Below are 22,705 nucleotides of genomic sequence, written 5' to 3'. Positions count from 1 at the left end.
AGATTTTTGATTGGTTGGTTGGTTTTGAAGGTTGTTCCAAATGAGGTGAGGGATGAACAGAAAACCTAAGTTAAGAAGGTTAGCAGTAGAAGTTTGATGAGTTCTAAAAAGGGTTACTAAAAGGGCAATATGGGTTGTAAGTGGCAGTTTTGTTATGTTGTTATAGCTTTCTTAAAGGCTGTTGTTAAAAAAATTGATAAAAAAAAAGAGAAGTTGAAGAAAGAGGGTGAGCAAAAGATTTGGGATGGATGGAGCTTTAGATGAGGATGTTATTCTATTGGCTTCCTATATTTTCTATTGACTTTTTTTTGTGTGTTTTTGAGATAGATCAAAGAGAGGTTGTTTCAATTCGTTGATTAGCTAATTGTGTTTGAGGAGTGGATCAGGTGTGATCTGGAGGCATTTTTTTAGGCTTGTTGGGGAAGCAATGAGAGGTGGCATTAGGAGAGGGGAGGGAGAGAAAGGAAAGTGGGGTTTAGTTTTAGGAGTTCAAGGTTTTTGAGGTAGAAGAGGAATGTTGAGTGCAGTAATGAAGTTTGTTTCAAAGATGTTAGAGTTATTAGACAAGAGAGTAATAGATGAGAAGAGGATTGAAAGAAGAAGCATTGCAGATTGAGGGGATTGCATCTGAATATGAGGGACGAGAAAGGAAGATCATGGATGAAAAGGAGGCACCGAGAGGAGCCGAGAAGAGAGCCAGAATGGAGCCCTGATGGGAACCGGTGTGGACGAGTGGTTGGGTTTTCCCATTTGGTTTCTGAGACTAGATTATTAAAGAAGGAGGTATGTAAAAAGAGTGTTAAAAGTAATAATTAAGAGTGTATGTAAGAAAGGGTAAGGTAAGGAGTGTAATTGAAGAGAATGGAAAGAAGGTTAGAGCTTATAGAGAAGAAGAGAGAGAGCAGAGTTGTGGTATCTAGGTGATGTAGTCTAGTGATGGTAGGACAGTTGTGGTATGCATGTTGTTTTTATTGTGTTTGTGGTCTGATGCTGTGCTGTTGTTTTTCCATATTATTTTGATTGAGAAAGAGTACATTTGTAAAAGTTTTAGATTATTTTTGGTTTATTTGTTAAGGAAAGAGGAGAGGTAATTGGTTTAGTAAGATGTAACCAACGGATCCTCTTTTTCTATGTAATTTATGGATATAATTAGATGGATATGTATGGTCCTATGATAAAGTTGGCTTTAAGTTTTTTTATAAATATTGGATATGTTGGTGAGTTTGCAGCTGAGCAGAGGGAAAAGAATAAGGCTTGACAGTGAGATGTCAAGTCTAGAGATGAAGAATGCTAAGTTGTAGTTGTATTGATGTATTTTTAGGGATTGGATTTGGTTTATAGTGGGCTTGGTTTTTGAGTGCTAGGTTGTTTAGTTAGTGTAAAAATAGTGTGAGTGTCATGATAGAAGAGTAGGGAAAGTGCGAAGGAAAGAGGGTGTTTTGCCCATTTATTCCTTGATACAGCATGATCTGGGCATAAAGGCAATGGCTTCCAGTTGTTTTGGAACTAATAAGATTCTCCTTACTTAATAATGATTTTAGTTTTGGAGTATCCTTTTCTAAGTAAATTCATGGGACTGTGATGAGTGTGAAGTTCACACCAAGTTATGCAAATGTATTTATGGGAAAACTTGATTACATTTATTTTTGGGGACTCTTATTTTGAAAGCAATATTGTAGTTTATAAATGGTATATTGATTTTTAATGTTAATTAAGGGTATTCTAGAACTATTAAGTGTATTTATGGCCAGAGTAAAAAATAATGGTTTTGATTTCACTTTTACCTTTGAGGTGCAGAAGGAAGTTATACAGTATTTAGATACTTAAGTGCATATTAAAAATGAGGCAATAGCGTCTGCATTTTATAGAAAACCTAGTTCAGTAAATACCTTTTTGGATGTGTCAAGTGTACATCTATTACAGCTTATAAATTCTGTTCTTTATGGGGAATTTTTAAGGATTTAAAAAGGGTGGTAAATTGAGTGGTTTAGAGATTTCATAATAGAGGTTAAACAGAGGACCAAATGGTTGCTTCCAAAAATAAATTGAAACTGAAGGACAAAGATTTTAGGTGGAGAATGGTGTTATACAGAAATAGATGATGGAAGGATGTTGAGCAAGAAGACGTGTTTTGTGGCCCCATGCCCCCTTTTGTATATTATAAAGTCAGAAGAGAGCCTGCATTATTTGAATTTAAAGATTTTTTTTTATTAAACTACCCCCCAAGTATAGGAGATCTTACTGTCTGTACAAATATGAAAAAGGAGAGATGAGGGATAGAACAATGTAACTGTTGTTTGACTTGTAAATATATGGACAGGCTATCAGACCAGTTAGGAAGTGCATAGACGAACGTATTATGGACACAGAAATGTTTCTATTTTGACTCCTACACCACTGCACTTCTTGGGACAGCATAATCAAGATTCTGAATTGTCAACTTTTTATTATGTATTTTTGTGATTTTCTTGAATCCTTTTTGAGTATAGCTGAAGTTCTTTTAAGGAAGATGCATTTCTTATTTTCAAATAGTACACTTCAATCTAATTGATAATTAAGTATTTTGCTATTATTCTATTTATGTATTACTGAAAGTTTTGAATTACTGTTAGGTATGTGAGTTTATTCCCTTGAAGCTGACATGTGTAAGTTAACTTGTGTAAGGGCTTTGACTACTAGTTTTTTTTAATTAATTCAGTAATTGATTGATTTAGTTTTTGAAGTGATTTTCTACCATTGGTGAGATATAATTGGTGTGTCTTTTTTAAAGATAAGATATTTTGAATTTATTTAGAACCTAAGAAGGGTGACTGCAGAAGCACTAATTCTTTTAATGATATTAATAAAGTTTATGGTTTTAAGTGAAGCTCCGATTAACAATGTGTATAATGCAATAATTCTTTCATCTCTGACTGCATAGTATACAGTCAGTCTGATTTGAAAATTGCTCATCTAGTCATAGGTATGTGTAAAGACATCTCATTAGCTATTTAAAGAGAGTGTTTGCTATGACCAATTAATGTCCTACTTTCAGTTTTACCCAAGTTAAAACCTGCCTATTATCCCAGCTATTCTTTAACTACCATCATTAGCGTTCTAATTGCATATGATGAATGTAACAACTTTTTTAGATGTTATTTATAAAATTTGTTGCAGGTACTCATAGAAGTGGACAGTTTCATCCTCTTATAGGTTCATAGGTAAATACTTGGATAGCTGCCCTTGCTGGCCATTTTAAGCCTAGCCAGTTTCCCTTTTTGTGCTTGAAATAGCCTATCTCATTTGGTTATAGACTGGCCTTACCCATCCCATGGTCATTAATTATATATTACCCCTAATATGACTAACTGGGATCATTCCATAGATAAGTTGAGGGGACTTATGCAGTCTGTAGCTGCCTCTATCCATTAGTAGTACAGGGGGCAGTCCTGGGGTAAACCTTCTGTTTTTCATCCACAGATCTAAGTTGCATTTGAATATGGACAGGGATGAACTTTGTTTTATGTGGTTGGGGAATTTCTTCCACAGCGGCGATATCCACTGCGAGATATACCTGTCCTTCCAAACAGTTTTGTTGATGCTGTGGAAGAGATCTAAATCCCTATTTAGTATTTATGATGCCATCTGACTTGTTGATGTACAGTAAATACATCACTAATGGTGGGCAGTCTGCTAAATAGTTCTGTAACCATTGGAGATACATTGCCAAAAAGCAGGAGAAGGTGCTGAATAACCCAGTGCTCTATCTGACGTGTAGCTGAGATTAAATGCTCTGATCCCTCATTGTGTGTTTATATATAGCATTACTATAATATAGCCCATATTAATTTGCAGGTGATTAAGCACAAATATGTCATGAAAGAATGTCAAGGCTCTGCATGATATTTTCTGATTTCCTTCACATTTATGTAAAGAGACCATTCTTGAGGAGTCAAGCTATCTTTAAATAAAAACTTGTTGATGAGAAGTCCGCAAGCATAATCTGAAGAGGCTATTGTCAATTGTTGAATCCCTTTCTTATTTCTCATTTGTGAATTGCATCTCTTTTCTATTTCCCAGCATTACAGTGACCAAAAGATGACAATACACATACATCACTTTCTTGTCTAGTCTGGTGTTTTCAAGCTGAGGTCATGTGAGAGTATCTGCACTGTAAGTATGGTATTTAATGTTACCATGGTTCTTTACATTTGTTGTTTTACATTTCTATGCAATATTTGCTGCTTTACATTTCTATGGAATTCACATTCAGAATACATTAATGTTTTGTTTTTTTCCCTCTGCTGGTCAACATGGAGCCAGGCCAGTCTACATTTTGAAGGGTATTGTAGCTCAGTAAAAAGCTATACTGCACATTTTAGTCACTGGTGATGCAGAGAAAGCAGGAGGCAGTATGCAGCATTCATCCAGTGTTTAGTTTTAGGCATAACCAAAATCCCAAGATGCTTAACTAATTCGTTTATTTATCAATTATTTATTTATTGCCTTTATTTACCTGGAAAGTTTGACTGGGCAGCATGTCACATTTTTGGTAGAGGACCAGGGAGAAAAACATCACAATAATACAATGTACAATAGTAGATATACAACAATTATAAACATCAACTTGACAGGATTAATAATATAACACTTCAAGTATCTATAAAACTTACTTTAAAATACTTAGAACTGAAGGGCAGCATTCTAAACGTATAGTAACTTAACAGAGAAAATATATTTCAACATGTTTACTAACTTTTCCTTATTAGTGTATATTGGTTAGATATTTATAATAGCAGTTACAGGTAAAATGGCACAGATAAAAGACATAAAAAAGTAAAAGTGCAGGAGGGAAATAAAGGGAGAGTGGCAGCTGATAGAAAGAAAAGCAAAGTGTGTAGTAACAGAAAAGAGTCTGACAAGTGGATGGTGGAGTTTGTGTTGCATAAGAAAAGAAGAGAGCTAGAAGGAATAGTGAGACAGTATAGAGGTTGAGGTAAAAGGAGTGGGGGGATCACAGAGGACACTAGCAGAACCTGAGGTATTTATGTCATAGCCATGCATAAATTCTGAAATAGTTCTAGTACAATATATTTAAGACAGAAACATAGAAATTTATAAATAAGCAGTATATACCCTATGACATGCATAAAGAAACCAAAGTCATTAAATGTTTGAAAGAATGTACTTTTAGGGAACGTCAGTATATAACAGAGTCATTTACGAACAATTCACTTGAATGAAAAGACAAAGTTTTACTCTGGAAACTTTCACCACATATTTGTGGACACTAGGCTGCTTCTGTATAGCTATTTAAAATAAGTATATGCATATTTGTATTAGATCTAAGAATTAATGGATTGTTGCTATACAGAACCATGCAACAATATTTATTACAACTAAAATGCTAATGATTAAAATGGCTATTTCATTTCTTATTTTATTTTTATGAATGTATGACATAAGTAACATTGCTTTAGAAAATGTTATAAAAGTGTGTTATAAAAGTGTGCATAGTAATAGCCAAACTTTAAACTGCATCATCAGTGTAAACAAGGAAGCAAGTAACTGCCCCTGAGTTGAAATCAACTCATAGCAACTCTATGGGTAGACCCCATGGGTTTTTTGTGGCAGATATTACAGAAGTAGAATGCCAGGCCTTTCTTCTCTGCAGATACTGCTACTGCCCAGGTGTGCCCCACACAGGTTACAAGTATTATTTTGTTTTTAAAGTGGTAATGCTGTGCCTTAACCTCTGTGCTATCAGACTGGCATGTCACTAGTGTAAAGACTTATTAAATAATGGTGTGACAAACAGCAATAGTACTTCCGGGTGACAGTTGTTATATGCTGAGATACTGTTCCTACAGATGTGACGTATAAAATGGCTATTGTTTTGCAAAGGTTGTGAAAAGTACAGCATAATTAGAAATAATAATTGCACCGTTAGTAATACACAGGTTTATTTCTAGTGTGTTTCATCCATGTCATTGTGGACATCCGCTGTCAGTTGCCTGTTGTAGCTTATGTAGATGGCAGAACAAATGCTATAATTGTAATGCAGTCAGTAAACCAAACAGTATGATGGCTGATACACCATACAATATACCGATGTAGACCATACAATAGTCATTTTTATCTTTCATGAAGTATCTGGACCATGGGAAACAAGAAAATGGTTGACATTGTAGCTCTACTGGAGTATGACTATGATGACAGCATGGTTCAATATTGATGTGAATAGCTCCATACTGGAACAGACAGTTTCTGACCCTGAAGATGAACTTCACCTTGCTGACATTATATGTCAGGAAACAAAAAAGTAGCAGTAGATGGTAATGGAGTGGGTAGTAGTAATGAGAAAAACAATATCCTGCTATCACAGTTAGTAAGTGAGCTACCAGTGTTTCAGATGAAAACAATGTTCCATTAGCAAGTCTTTTAAAGAACTCATGCAACAGTGCATCAGAGAGACATCTGTATCTGGACATGCTTAATTGGTCTCCCTCTGTTGATACCAGCACTGATTGTATACTTCATATATCTGAAGGGTGGACTACATTCCTTACATATGTGGCAAACTCTGGAAGATATCATCCGTGTACTCTCAGCAGTAACAATGAAATGACAAGTGCATATCTTTGCACACCCTTGTCCGTTAGAGGGCAAATACTAGCATGCTAGGCCACATGCAATACTACTGTTAGACTATGAAGAACCAGTTGGTGAAGTGAAATCGATGCCTCTGGAACGTGAGCAGAATGATTTTCTGACTCTCTTCTTCCCACCTAAGTTGTATGAGCACATTGCTCAGAAAACAAATCAATACAATGCATGGTTACATGCAAGCTGTAATGCATATCCTCAGTGGAATTCTTTTTACAACTGAAATATCAAAGTCACCTAAGTGCAGAGCATATATGAAATAATGCATAAACGTTGAAAAATCTAACTTTTTTAACATTTTCCTGTCAAATGACAAAAATAAAGCAGAGAAACAACAGTAAGCACAGGCATGATTAATTCACTTTTCTAGCTGCACAAAACAACCCTTACTGTCTAACAGCACACATATGCACTGCACTTCTAAGAAACACTGAAAGTTTTCTCAGAAACAATAAAAACAAATATTTTATCAAACATAGGAACCAAATAAACACTGATGGCAACTCCCACAGGAATTACTTTAAACACTCACAAAAATAAAATAATAAAATAAATAGTTTTAAAATAAACAAAAACATAGAAAGATAATAGTAAGTCTAATAATAAAATGCAAAGAAGGGTTCTGAGCAGTAACTGAATCATATTATGACACTGCCAGCTCAGCTATCTGGAATTTTGTGGATAGTTGTTTGTCATTTGTGAATATTAATATGATGTATATGCTTGTCTTACAATGTGTGTTGAACTGTATGTTATGTACTGAGCTTCAAGACTGTAACCACAGTGTACCCTACTGGAAAAGGACAGAAATATACATAAACTATATACCTGTGCAAATGCATGTTTTAATCGTAGAAGCTGGAACATACAGAGTTAACTTGCAAAACTTCAAGAAAATAAGTTGAAAAGTAAAATGTTTTATGACTCTGTTATCTCTCAGTAAGCAGACAATGTCTAGAGCTAGAGATTTTCCTATTGTCTTGAAACAGAAATAATTACTAGGTTACTAGGTTTCAAATGTAAAAGTGCTTAATTGTTTTTGCGACTTCCAATTCTGAGCAAACACCTGAGAGATCTGTATTTTTCACATAGAAATGTTAAATTTTGTTAAGTTTCTGTTAACCCTGGAACTGGAGGCAGGTGACAAAAGTGATGTCATCCAGGCTAACCCAACTGTAATATGTGATATTAAATTAAGAACTCTCTCGGATAGAGAGACTGGGCACTTTGTGCTTTGTCTTGAACCTAACAAGAACATCCACTCATCTGCATTTGCCTTGGTCTGTAAGTAAGTTATTTAGGGGATAGTATCTTTTAGAGATAGATAGGAATATAGTAAAAATTAGTTTAGATGTTTTCTGTATTCATCTGAGACTGTCCTGCAATGTTGTTTTAAGATATTTCCTGTGATTCTGAACTCTGTAGTTACTGTGTTGTTTCAGTATTGTCTTGTTCTTTTATTATTTATTATTAAATAGATTTAAATCTACATTTATGGCTGACATTTCAAAGGCATATTTAAGTTCTCAGAATACTTGCATATGTACTTAGTGGCACTGTACAGACCACTTCTAAATAGCCTTGAAAGTCTTGGTCACACTTACCATTTGGATTAACAGTAACATTACACAGTAAGAGTGAGCACTCTTTGGTAAGGGCCTTAAAAGTAGTTGATAAGTAGTGGCTGGTGGCAGCTGGTACTACCTTATAGTCTGGGCAGAAGACGGCATAGCTAGTAAACCTGAGTCAGCCTTTCCCAGGTGTGTGTTTGTGTTTGTGTATAAATCAAATCTCAAAGTGTGTGTGTGCCAGCTACTTGGGCAGGGACAAGTAGCACTGGTTAGACAGAGATGGTGTTGGAGGTTTTTGGCTTGGCCACTCAGCTGAGATCTCAACCCTATAGCTGTGCCAGTGGAGAGTCTTATTGAGGATCTGGAGAAAGAGGGAGAAACCAGCCCCAGACTGATTGTGATCTCTGTGTGCTCTTAAGGGAAATTGTACTTTACTGTGTTTACTTGTAATCCTCCCAATGTGTACGCCCCTCACTGTTGCCAGTGGTGAGGATTGAGGCTCCTTGATTGCTGGGTCAGTGCATGGGTGTCACACATATCACACGACTTTCTTCTTTGGCCGGCAGAAAAAGACTGAACATTTACTTTCTGTGATAGCTGAAGACTGCCCTTTCAGAATATGCTCAGCCAATCAGCTGACAGGAGAAGAAAGATGAGAGGGCACTATGAGCTTTTGAAATCTGATCAGTACTGGGTTAACTTGGAAGATGGCCCAAAATGTTACTAAGGGAATGTGAATAATGAACACAGACTGTTCTATATTATACCTAAAATGTATATAACAGATATTCACAGGTATGTAGTTATCCATCAGGAAGCCTGAAGTTATGGGCACAAAAATTAAACGTAGAGCTCAAATTATATGCTTACAAGAAGTCAAGATAAAAAAAGCATTCGGCAGGTATAGAATAAGTGGAAGTGGTTGGAAATAGTTCTAATATAGACAAGTGATATATACTTATCTTAATACATAATTCATGAATTGGAGTAAGTTAGAAAATTGGGGTAGGCACAGAAGGGAGATAGTGACTGATTCAGATATGAAGGAAATCAGGCAACATTTTAACTTGTAGTTTCTATGGTTCAAATAAAGGTGACATGAATTCATTACACAGTGACTGCAATATAATAGCGAATAACAAAACAAAATAACATAAAATTTAAAAGCATCATAATTCAATGCTGTTTAGAGCCACAAATGAATGCAATGCCAGTAAGGAGAAGTAAAATCCCTAAAGTAACAAGTTTATTAATGTATATGATGGATGAATTTGACTCACTTGATGAGTTAAGATCAGTACATGCTTTATAGAAGAATTTGATTTGCTAAATATTTATATATGTCATCTGTTACTTAAAGTCTTCTTCAAATTATCTTCTCTTGCACTGCAGGGGTAGCCATTGTTAAGCCTGCATTAATATAGAATTAAGGACTAATATCTCAGCAACAAGCAGAAGATAAGAAGCTAGTAAATATATTCTGCTGCACTATTGTAACTATCTCCTTCCATTCAATACCACCTCCTCCACTGATGGAGATGCACAGACATGACTATTGCTATGTGAGAGTGCATTTCACTGTTACTCTTAACAAGACATTACTCCTAACTTTTTATCAAGTAATATGTACATACGTGTAGTTAGAAAGTCGGATTCCTAGATAATAATACCCTGATTTGTATGTACACATTCAGAAAAATTTACATAAACAGTAGCAACTGGTCTGGAGCTTGTCTCCTAAAATGGTATTATTTCATAATAGGTCTCTAAGCTTTTCATAGAATGAATTACCCATTAACTCTGTCATGTATGATATGGACCATATTTCATTGCAAGTGCTTCTGAAAATTGAATAAGATGCTTAGATCTAATTTAAAAGTGCTACAACTGTGCAAATACTTTGAATGGTACTGACACGGTCTAGGATTCTGTTAAACTTAACTAATATCTGCCATTCAGATTTCATCTCAGGCCATGTAATCTCGCCTCAGGCCATAAGACAGAGGTACAATCAGAAGTGCTTCCTAACAGGTAACAATGTCCAGTGAAGTGCTTTATCAGAAGTGACGGTACATGCAGTGTGAACTCAACTTACCTGCACCACGTGCACTCCTAGTTGGTTGCATATTTTGTATCAGTGTTGCCAGTTTTCCTTTTACTGCATCATTGTCATAATTTGTCACAACATATTGAATATAGGCTTTCTTATCATCCTAGGGATAAACAAAAAATAAATACATAAATAAAGTGATTGTTTTGCTTGATGAATATTTGATGTCACATCAGTTTCTTAAATTATATGTCAGCATAACAAAAACAGAAGGAAGCAAAAAATAAAAAAAAAATGAAAACATAATCAGAGTAAACATTTGTTATATTATATATTCTAGAAAGTATGTGAAAGAATCCCATAACTAAGGCCATAATAGGTTATCTACAGTAAATATTATCTGCAGATGCTCATCCTGAGCTTTGCAACTCTCACATGTAAAGGATTTGGTGAAAATTAATCAAAAGTATTTGCAAGAGAAGTAAGAAGTACAGTTAAGCAGAAGTGAAATATTTCCTATGCAGCATCAATTAACCAATGGCGTTTTTTACAACTATCTGGGATAAATGCATAATTAAGACTATTTATTTTTAACTTTAAAAAATGAGATTTAACATGTGCAGCAACACAAATACCTATGTGTTCCAATGAATATAAGACTCTCATATTGCCACTATACTAAATTTATAGCAGACAAGGTTGGTAATCAACTGAAAGACGGTTACTCCAGCTTTAATCATCTTATTCCTCCAGCTTGTGGGTCATTGACAACACACATATTTATAGTTAGAACAGGATATGCCATTTATATAACTGCACTCCTGTCTAGAGAATAGCTACTTGCTCCAAAGAGTTATCAATAAAATAACTAAGTTCACTACCATAGCCCCAGAATATACTACCATTGCTTTTTCATACAAAAACAATGAGATGCCCATCCAAGTTCTTTTATCAACAGTAGCGTTTAAATTGCTCCATTCCCAAAACTGTCCTATACTCAAACATTCCCTTTTGGCTTCCCAGCAGGTTCAAACTCTTAAGTCAAATGTAATAACTGTGGTCAATGAACAACTATAAACAGATATTGATAAACAGATAGCATATGTGAAAAAAAAATCCTTCCCAATTTATAAAAGCAGGTAGAAGAGTATGATAGAAAGAACTGATTACTAAAAAGTTGTAATTTCAGAACTTCACTACTAGCTTTAATGGCCTCACACTCTCATCAAGAGGCATGATTCACTTTGAAAGTGGGCATTGGTAAGGTCAATGGTCATAAGACTCAATTGCCTTGTATTTCCTACAATCCTATAATGATAGATATTGTAGCAACTACCACATTAATGACAAAAAAATTGTATAAACATTGTTTTATATAAGTATTTGCCACAAAGTGTTAAGGCTATGAGTTATAGTTCCTGCGGTTCAGGGTTTGATTCTCTGAGACATCATTTGCCTACTGTGTAACCTTGAGTAAGTTATTTAACCAGACATTGGTCATGGTTTGCCCCTGAAAAGGGAATGTATGGTCAGTGGGCCTACCTGGTTAACAAATGAGTATTATTATCATTATTTAGAAGACTATAATTATCCCAAGTATCAGAATAAGATCTAACAAAGTAAAACAGATAGAAAAATGCATATTGTAAAGAAAAAATATTAATAAAGATTTGGGTCAGTATAGGTTGCAAGACATTTCACTGTGCGGATAATTTGTGGGGATATATGGCTGAATTCCAGTTGTGCTGCAGAGACACATGACTGCGGCCAATTTATTTTATTTATTTATTTTATTTTACATTTGTTGACAGGGATAGTCCGACTGAATATATGTCCATTTTCAGAGGAGGCCCAGGGGAAAAAAGCTCCACATGCCATAAAAGAGACAGTACATATATCACTGAGTGATAAACTCAGACAGACATGTTTAGAAAAATATAGACAAAGAATACAGGCAGACATCAATATACACAATGTGCAGACTTACATCTTATTGGCAAAGACATATCAGAAAATGTGAACATAGAATAGAATCATATCTCATAATTCACAATGCTTAGACATTCAAATGCTATGAGACATAGATACTTGGCTAAACCATAGGTTGGGTAGCAAGACATGTATTAGTGAAGTTGTTAGGTTTAGAACAAGAGCACAGCTAATGAGATGTGAGGCATTTTTTTGAGTTCTCTTTTAAATAAGGGTAGTGAGGTTTCCTTGGTAATGGTAGCAGGGAGTAGATTCCAGATTTTACCAGTTGAGTTGGCAAATATAGCATCGCTTGCAGAGTTGTTGAATTTGTGGGTCAGTATCATTAGTTTATCAGCTGAGCATAATGGCCTGGAGGGGTGAGAATATTTTTGAGGCCAGGGGTGTTATCAGGTTGATGGAGTATTTTATGCGCTACTATAATCTGGTTGAACTGTAGAAGAGTCAGATACTCTAGCCATCCCAGTGCTTTGAGGCTCTGGCAATGGTGGGTCCTAAAAGCCATACTTGTAACGAATCTGGCTATATGACTGTAATATCCTGATAATTTGTTGAGATTGGTTTTGGATAGGTTGATGAGTACAGGGGAGGCATACATAAGAGTAGAGAGGAGGTGTGATCTTGCAATAGCTAGCTAGCTAGGGGGTGAGGAAAGGTTTGGCTCTGTACAGGGAGCCAAGATTTTTGTTGAAGGACTTAATAGTGTGATTGACATGTTTATCAAATTTAAGGTTATTGTCTATTATTACATCTAGAAGCTTTGTATGGTCATCAGGGGAGATAATGGTGTCATTGCTAGATTTGATGTTGAAGGAAGGAGGAGGAATTCTACGGTTAGGGGAGAAATGTAGTAGCTTGGTTTTGTTAGGATTTAGAAGCAGGCGGCGATTAGCTAGCCATGTTTCTACCATGTTGAAAGTGGTCTGGGTGAGGGTTAGAAGTTGTGTAAGACAGGAGGTGGAGCATATTAGCATTGTGTCATCTGCATATTGGATGCAGGTGGCTCCTGGGATGGTGGTGTGCAGATCATTGATAAAGATAGAGAAAAGAAGGGGGCCTAGTATGGACCCTTGTGGGACACCTAGGGTTAGAGGAAGTTGGGATGACAGCTTGCTCTGCCATAAGACAGCCTGCTGTCTACCGTTTAGATAGGAGTGAAACCATTGTATTGTGTGTTGGTCTAAACCAATGGTTTGTAAAGTATTGAGCAGTAGCTGATGGTTGACCATATCAAAAGCTTTTGAGAGATCTAGGAAGAGTGCTGAAGACAGTTTGTTGTTGTTACGACGAAGACTGATGACATTAGAGAAAGATAGAAGAGCTGTGGTGGTACAGTGGAATGGCCTAAAGCTGTGCTGAGAGTTGGCGAGCTTTCCATTTTGAATAAGAAAGTACATGATTTGTTTATGTATGAATCTTTCCATGATTTTAGCTAGTGTTGAAAGAATGGCTACAGGTCTAAAGTTAGATAATTCTGTGGAAGTTCCTCTTTTATGGAGAGGTATAACATGTGATATTTTCCATATTCATGGCCTAAACTCCAAGGTTTCTTTAAAACCATTTCTTAGAAACAGAGCCTTGAAGCACTGATGCTCTAGTTATTTAGTATTTTTATGCTTTTTTATATAGCCTTTAATATTGTAACTAGAAAATTTTAGAAATGTACCCCACATTCTATACAGCCTCTATGTGATTTTTATATGTGTTTTTATATATATTTATATATATATATATATATATATATATATATATATATATATATATATATATATATATATATATATATATATATATATATATATATATTTTTTTTTTTATACCTTAAGTATTATTATTTGGTGTATTGATTTTAACATGGAATTGATTGGTTGACACCATGATGCATCACTATTTAAATGAAGTTTTAACTGCTATAGTTTGTCTGATGAAGCAGAGAGGACTCTGTCAAAGTGCTCACATTTTTTTCAAAATAAAGAGTTAAGTGCCGTGTGTATCCAGCGAGTTTTATTTTACTTATTGCTTCTTCTTTATTATCGCTGGTTACTTCATCCAGAGTTGAGGACTTTATTTCTATATTTTCCATATTGCTGGGATGGATCCTTCTAAAATGGATCTGTCGATCAGAATAGAAATGGGAAGTGCTATGGCATCAGCTACTTTTTGAAGATATTCAGCTGGGAGGTGGTCGGCAGCTAGTGTACTAGGTTTTAGCTTTTTGAGTAAGGTCCGGATCAGGTTGGTAGGTATGGTTTGAAAGGTAAAGGTGGGTTGGGTGCTGGTTGGATCAGGGCTAGATGTGCCAGAGCTGGTGTTTGTTTCCGATGGAGTGAGATGGGTAGCTAGAGACTGGATAGTTTCAGTAAAGAAGGAGTTGAAGCTGTTTGCAATTTTAACAAGGGATTTATCAAGGGCAATTGATGGGGTAGGAGTGGTGGAATGTCCTGGGTGGAGAAGATTTCTAATACCGGCCCAGAACTTTTGAGGTTTTAGCTGATATTTTTGTTGTAGGAGGGTATAGTGATTTTGTTTTGTCTAGAATGACAGATTTTTTTGGTCTGGTTCCTTAGCTGCCGGTATCTTACTTGGTCCATATGGGCTTTGGTAACATGGCACCTGGCCCAGGCATTGTTTCTTAGCTTAATTTTGTTTTTTGTTTCTTTAGATAGCCACAGTGCAACTGTGGCTTTTACATGGATGGTACAGGTAGGAGCATGGTAGTTAAGGATAACCAGAAATCTGATATTGAAGTACTCGACTGCTTCTTGTAATGGGAGTCATTTCAAGACATTCTAATTACATGCTTTAAGTTCTTTTTGGAAGTTGTCAAGGTTAAAGTTCCTGACGTTTCTTATAGTTTTGTAGGTGGGCTGGTTGGGAATGTCGGCTTTGAGCCTACTAATATAGGTAAGGCAGTGATCACTTAGCGTACCTGACTTGTACTTTTGGGGATGGCTGTTAATAAGTATCCAATCAAGGATGCTATCTTTGACTATTTTTGATAAATCTGGTGGGGGTGGCAATGATCTGAGTAAACCCATGGAGGCTTAAATGGGTGGAGGGAGTTTCAGAGGAACAGGCGTTCCAATCAATGTTAAAGTCCCCCAAGACAATGGTTTCCTGGGGATAGTTAGAAGCTAGCCAATGTAATATATTTTCTAGAGTACTATCATTCTTGTCGGGTGGAATATAAATGCAGAGATTGTATTTGCATTTATTTTTGTTTATTATTAGTTTGGTGATGAGAATTTCTGCATTGCCAAATTGGGGTGGATGTTGTGTGTCAATTGTTATTGTTAGGGTAGACTTGTATAGTACAGCTACCCCGCCACCTTTCCTGGAGATCCGGTCCAGTCTAAGGATGTTGTACTGTGGAGGGGGGTTATTTCATTTTCTTTGGTTATTGGTTTTAGCCAGGTTTCTGTGAGGCAGAGGATATCAGGGGATGAACAGCTAAGAGTGCATGCAGGCTATGGATCTTGTTGTTTAGGCTTCTGATGTTGAGGTGACAGACCAGAAATGAGTTTGGAAGTTAGGTAGCACACATTGGGTTGTTAGATGGTGTGCTTGGGTCTACTGTTATGGATGGACCAGGGTTGGAGTGGATGTCTTCATCCTTCATAAGATTATTTTTTAAGTCGCTTATGAGTCTTAAAAATTTGTTTATGATTTTTTCGTAGCTTTTGCTTTTTAAGCTAATGTAGCAGTATTTAGTTGGGTGATGGTAATTCGGGGGTGAGGAATTAGGAGAGGGGGTAGTTATGTGGTGGATAAACTTATTAAATACTGGGTTAGTGTCTGTTTGAGAGTTTGGGTATTGGATTTCAAGATGCTGTACATATTCATAGGGGCTTAGGTGATAAGGAATGAATAGCAGGGGTACTAAGGGTAGCAGCATTAGTGTTTTAGCTGTGGTCATAGTAAATTACTAGGGTAGGGTCTATATTGAGTGTATGTGGTGGATAAAAGATTAGAGAGAATAGAATAGCTATGGGTGGGTTAATAAGGATAGTGGGGTGGATAGAGGGTGTATTATTGTGGTAGGAGATCGCTGGGTTCTAGGAGCACATGTAGTTGGTTAGCTAATTAAGGGGGTGTGCCAGTGGTACCATAAAAGTAGTACTATCGGGAGTGGGTGGGATATGGGGGTAGGGTGAGGCGTGGAGCGAGCGAAGCGAGTGGAGTGGGGCTAAACCAGTAAAGCAGATGCCTAGAGGCAAGATGTGCAGGTATGAGTTACAAGCACACTTTTTTGTTTCTTTTTATATGCCAAATACTCTGTTCCTAGGCCCTATTGTTAAAAACTACACAGTTCCCTGCCTGCTTCTCAATTTACAATGCACAGAGCCCATTTTCTAATTCTCTTTTGTAGCACACTTGGTTCACTTAGTTTATTGAGAAATGCACTGTTTGGAGGTGCACAGTACACTATGCTCCCCTGTTGAACAGTAGAAAGCATGTTGTTTTTACCTTAATTGGGGAAGATAGACAGCTACAGGAAAGTCTAACCCTTCCAACCTGATGCTTATCAGCATAAACAGAATTACAAGTGGGAGTTATGGGGACATTCACCAGTGCTTTTTTGGAACCGGTTTGTTAAGTTTACAGGTGGCAAGGTATTTAAGTGGATATTGACCTTATTAAAACAAGTTCCGCGGTGGGGAAAGTCTTCCGTATTTATGCTTTTACAAGCCTTTCAGTGGGAGGTGAGGTAGGAACACCTAGAGAGGGGAATATGATTATTAGTACTATACCAAGAACAGAGTTAATCATTCAAACATTCAGTATACATGATTATCAAACAAGTCCACGTGCACCTTTTAGTATTAACAAAAAGCAGCACACCATCCTATATATCTGCCTTAAGGACTCAGTTAATATTCATTATTTCTGTCTCTTATCAATGCTACACCACTTGTTCATTATTTCTGTCCCTTATCAGTGCTACACTACCCAGGACAGACCACTAAGTCAATGCAAACGACAATAAATGGATACAATATCAACAGCAGTTTGCAAGTAATTTGTAGCAGCCAGTACCACTAAACATGCCTTAATTCATCAAGGTTTCAGTTTGCGAATAAATGCAGTAAACAGTTAGTACATTGAGCTCAGATAAAGAAGCAAGAATTAAATACATAAGTATATGAAGATACCTCAACCGACTGGGACCTGATGCACTGATTAATTTGAAAATGGCTGGTCAGGTAGGTGATTATGTAACCTCTAATTACTTGAGAGGGGGGAGGTGAAGGGCTGAACCGGACTAAATCAGTAAAGCAGATGCCTAAAGGCAGCATGTGCAGGTATGAGTTACAAGCACACCTTTTTGTTTCTTTTTATATGCCCAATACTCTGTTCCTAGGCCCTACTGTTACAAACTACACAGTTCCCTGTCTGCTTCTCAATTTACAATGCAGAGAGCCCGTTTTCCAATTCCCTTTTGTAGCACACTTGTTTCACTTAATTTATTGAGAAATGCACTGTTTGGAGGTGCAGAGCACACTGCACTCGTCTGTTGAACAGTAGAAAGCATGCTGTTTTTATCTTGGAAAGAAGGCTACAGGAAAGTCTAACCCTTCCAACCTAATGTCTATCAGTATAAACAGAATTACAAGCGGGAGCTATGGGGACATTCACCAGTGCTTTTTTGGACCCAGTTTGTTAGGTTTACAGGTGGCAAGATATTTAAGTGGATATTGACCTTATTAAAACAAGTTCCGTGGTGGGGAAAGTCTTCAGTACTTATGCTTTTACAAGCCTTTCAGGGGGAGGTGAGGTAGGAACACCTCAACCAACTGGGACCTGATGCACTGGTTAATTTGAAAGCACACAATTCACTGTGGGCGCACAGACGCTTGCAGCACCATGCCCACAGCTGGAATAATCAGGTGTAGGGCAGTGACTAGAGACTGAGTGACCTGTCCAATTTGGATCTGGCACAGATGAGTAATCAAGAGGAGGTCTGTCACCAGTGACTGAAAATGTTTCTAGAGCAGCTTACTGTATATCTCACTAAATGTCTTATCATGTTGTAGCAGGAATACATGTAATAGCTGTGCAAAGAAAATCCCTACTCAGGGAAATACCTGTTATTGATAATAGGAGAGCCATTGGGTCTGAGAAGCATCACACCAAACACATAAACCTGACTGTAGCAATGCACAGGATTTTTTCCCCTGTGTTTGTACTGTTATACAAGTTGTAGATATATAATCATGTACTGTACACCAAACACAAAATCCATGACTTCCCCTGACACATTAGTAAAGGCTTTGCTCATTGGACACTGCATTTCTGTGGCACTGATATGTACATCAGGCATCTTGCTGTGGGTTCCTGAAATACAGCCTGCTGTTCTTGGTTTGCTGGGGGCAGGCATGGACATTATTTCACCCTGTGCCTAGTTATTTCAGCTGTAGGCACAGTTTACATGCTTGTGTCCACAATGAATTTGTTGCAGCCATGTGTCTCTGCAGCAGAACTGCATTTCAGGCTTGTGACCCTAACTAATTGTGCTTGCAGAGAAATGTCTCATAACTTATTAACCTGAACCTGAATTTCCCTGTTGTGCAGTGGAGGTGTTACTGGGGATTTGCATCTTGGCAGTGGTAGCATGTTGCTCAGCCCTGTTTGCTGTGCAACATTTTATGTATTTATTAATTTATTCTTAATTGTTAACTGACACAGTCCAACTAATATGAAAGCTCCTTTTCAACAGAGGTCCAAGACAGAAAGATCTGAATCCAACTTACATATAGATAGTTGCAAATAAAATAAAAAAAAAAAAAACAGACATAAGCTTATATTGTAGTAATAATGGTTCATAGGAAACAAAATAAAAATAATTCAGCATACATTACGAAAATACAGTCTTTACCTAACAGTTATAATTTTCAGTGAAATGAAATGCGGCAAAATGAGTTTTCAGCAATTTGTGCTTTCGATGATTTGGTCTTGCTGAAATAACATTCAGTGAAATGTACTTTTGGCGAAATGAACCAGACCCATATATATATATATATATATATATATATATATATATATATATATATATATATATATATATATATACACACACACACACACACACACACACACACACACACACACACACACACACACACACACACACACACACACACACACGTAGGATTAAGGTAAAAAGAGAGGTTCAGGCAGAGGGTCAGATAACTGGAAGCAAGAAGATGTTTAGACAGATAGAGTATGGTGGGAAGGTGAGGGTGTAGAAATATGTAAAAATATTAAAGTAAGTAGATGCTTAGAAGAATAGTACTGAAGGATGGGAAAGAAAGGGTGTAGAAATAAGTAAGGTCTTTTAGTCAAATATGTTAGTGGTTAATGGGTGAACTTCAAGTTTTAGGGATAGAAAAGAAAGCTGTTGGGGAGTAAAAGGAGTTCACCTGTTGGGGAAAGAGCAAGGGCAGGTCTGATTACTTAGAAAATGTTTTTTTAGGGTATGTTTGAAGCTGTTAAAGCTCTTAATGGTAGTAATGTTAGATGGCAGAGAGTTCCAGAGCTTGGTGGTAGTGTGAGAGTATAGCAACTGTCAGACTCGTTTGTTTGGGATATAGATGGTTATGAGTTGTTTGTTTTAACAGCAGAAGATTCTTGTAGGTATGTAGGGTTTTAGGACAGATTTGAGGGCTGGGCATCTGTCAGGTGTACATATCATTTTATGTGCAGAACATAAAAACAAAAACAACTATACTAGCTTTAGGTGTTTTGGGAGTTCAAGCCAATTTAGTTCTTTCAGAGCTAGGCAGTGGTGGGAACGGCCGGGGTAACCTGTGGCAAATTTGGCTATTATATGGTATCAGGACTGGAGTTTGTTTTTAAGAGCAGTATGGGGGAGCTGTATATAAGAGAGAGAGAAGCAAATAGGTGTTGGCAAGGTTTTTTATGAAAGGTCTATCCAAGGTTTTTTTGTCTATAGAGTGTTCTTAGTTCAATGTGTGTGTTTTTTAATGCTATTCCAGATGTGCTGTTCGAAATTTATTTTGTTGTCAATGGTTATGCCTAGTAGTTTTACTGTGGGTACTGTTTCAATTTCTGTGTTATCATGTGAGAATATTTTAAAGGTGGATGAAATAGGTTGTGTAGAGAAGAGCAGGAGTTTTGTTTTTTTTAGGGTTTAGAAGTAGCTGAGCTTCTCTCAGCCATGTCTCTATTACAGTGAAGAAGGCTTGGGTGAGTTGCTGGAGATGTTGTAGGTTATTAGAGGAGGAAATTATGGTAGTGTCCTCTGTGTATTAGATAACAGAACTGAGGGGAGATGAGGTGTGGAGCTTGTTGTTGAAAACATTGAAGAGTAAAGGTCCATGTATGGACCCTTGTGGTACTCCAACTGAGTTGGTTTGATAATGGGATAATTCATTTTGCTATTCGACACATTGCTCGTGATTGGTTAGATAGCTTGCAAATCATTGGAGGGATGGTGGGGTACAGCTGACAATGGATAGCTGATAAATAAGTTTGTTGTGGGACACTGTGTCAAGTGCCTTTGATAAGTCTAGTAGTAAAGCAGAGGTGATATTACCAGAGTCAATGGATTTGGATACTGTGTCTATGAAGGAGATTAGGGCAATGGTGGTGCTGTGTGATGGGCAAACGCCATGCTGGGTATGTGTAAATAGTTTGTTTTGGATGAGGTGGTGCAGCAGTTGCTTATGCATACATTTTTCTATGAGTCTGGAAAGTGGAGAGAGGATGGAGATTGGTCGATAATTGGATAGCTCAATGGAGTGGCCTCTTTTATGTAAAGGGTGATGATAGATTTTCTACAGAGGTTAGGGACAGTGGGCTCTGCTATGGAGCAATTTATGAGTATACTGACAGGGTATGCAATGGCATTTGCAGCAAGTTTTAAGTATTCAGGAAGAAGGTTGTCAGAGGAGAGGGAGCATGGTTTTAGTTTTTGAAGTAGTTTTTGAATGAGGGAGGTAGGGACGGGTTTAAGGAAAAAAGATGTAGTAATGGCTTGTTGTTTAAGTGGGTTCCAGTTATTGTGTTTCAGGACGTCATTAAACTGTTGCTGGTCAGTTTCTGGTAGTTCTGTAAGTGTGGGTTCTTGTAATTTGAGGTGTGGATCTATATGTGAATACAGGTAAGTGGTCACTAAGAGTACTGGGTGTAGTGTGGTGAGCAGGGTATTTGTCTGGATTAGAAACAAGTATCCAATCCAAAGTTGCACCTAGGGTATTGCTATTATGCATATGGGTGTCATTGGTAATGGATTGGGTATAACCATATAAGTATATGCTGTTAGTAGGGGAGTCAGTTATCAGAACCTGCCAGTTAATGTTGATGTCTCCCATAATTATAGTCTCGTAACTGAGAGAGGATATCTTCCATAGTTTAGATGATTTGTAAGGGGGCTATATACAGACCAATAATATATATTTGTTTTTTTGTTTTTTTTTTTGTTTGTTAATTTATAGGGTTCCAATTAGAATTTCAGCATTGTTCAAAGTTGGTATTTTGTTAAGGAAAGGTGAGATTGTGATTGTGTTGGGATACATTAAGGCTACCCACCAGCCTTTTGTTGGCTCTGTCTTTTCTAATATTATTATAGCTTGCGGGAATGATTTCAGAATCTTGGATATGGGGTTTTAGCCAAGTTTCGGTAATTACTAGGATATCTGGAGTGTATTGATTTTAATATTGACAGAAAGCATAATACCCATGAACTTTTTGTTATACACATCACCCACTTAATCATTCTGCTAATACTATCATTAGTTCACCAATTTCACCCTACCAAACCACTGTATAGTCTACATTTATCTAAATGACTGTGCTTTATTAAATCCTAACCTCTCCATCTCCATAAAAAGGGACCACCATGCCTGGAATCTCCATCAAGCCATTCCTACTTTCACCTATTTTCCCCCTATCTTCGTCTTTTCTCCTTTAACATCTTTTTATTTTCATTCAGCTATAATCTCCACTTAGCCACATTTTAGTTATCTCTGTCTACCATGTTATCCTTTTGAATCTTCCTGTCTCTACTACTCATTTTATGTCATCTTACTAGCTACCATGGTATTCTCATAATTTATTCACACTCTACCAGCCACCCTACCTACACTCAGGCTAAACGCTCCTGCATAATTTCCTCAAATTTATTTAATGTCCAGCCTATTCACTTTTTCATATACAAAGCATTCAGTTCACTTTGACATAAACTGGAATAAATCCATATACTTTATAAATAAACTAGCTAATCTTAATACTGTCTTCTCTAAAATCATTCTTTGTGGTGGTACCCATACCAACCCCAGCCCCTCAGCCTCATCCATTCCGCCATACTCTTCCTCTAACCTCTTACTCACAAAGCTTTCCCTTACTTCAACTAATATTTGTAGCATTCTAAACAAAATTACAGACCTATAACTCATTCATTCTAATGGAGCTCAGGAAATTCACACTA

General features: G+C 36.9%; 1 protein-coding gene across 1 annotated transcript in view; it reads right to left on the bottom strand.

Moving 5' to 3' along the window:
* The window catches only part of LOC122816734 (mesothelin-like), a 464,103-nt gene that overhangs the window by 182,235 nt on the left and 259,163 nt on the right, over nucleotides 1-22,705 (bottom strand). The window contains exon 12 of the mRNA XM_044089728.1: nucleotides 10,312-10,429. Coding sequence (XP_043945663.1) covers nucleotides 10,312-10,429 — 118 coding nt within the window. The remainder of the gene's footprint in view (nucleotides 1-10,311; nucleotides 10,430-22,705) is intronic.

Source organism: Protopterus annectens, chromosome 12.part0 (genome assembly GCF_019279795.1).
Source record: "Protopterus annectens isolate FY-2018-M chromosome 12.part0, PAN1.0, whole genome shotgun sequence".
NCBI classification, from domain to species: domain Eukaryota; kingdom Metazoa; phylum Chordata; order Ceratodontiformes; family Protopteridae; genus Protopterus; species Protopterus annectens.
The sequence above is the reverse complement of the archived record's forward strand: the minus strand, read 5'-3'. Positions and strand labels throughout refer to the sequence as shown.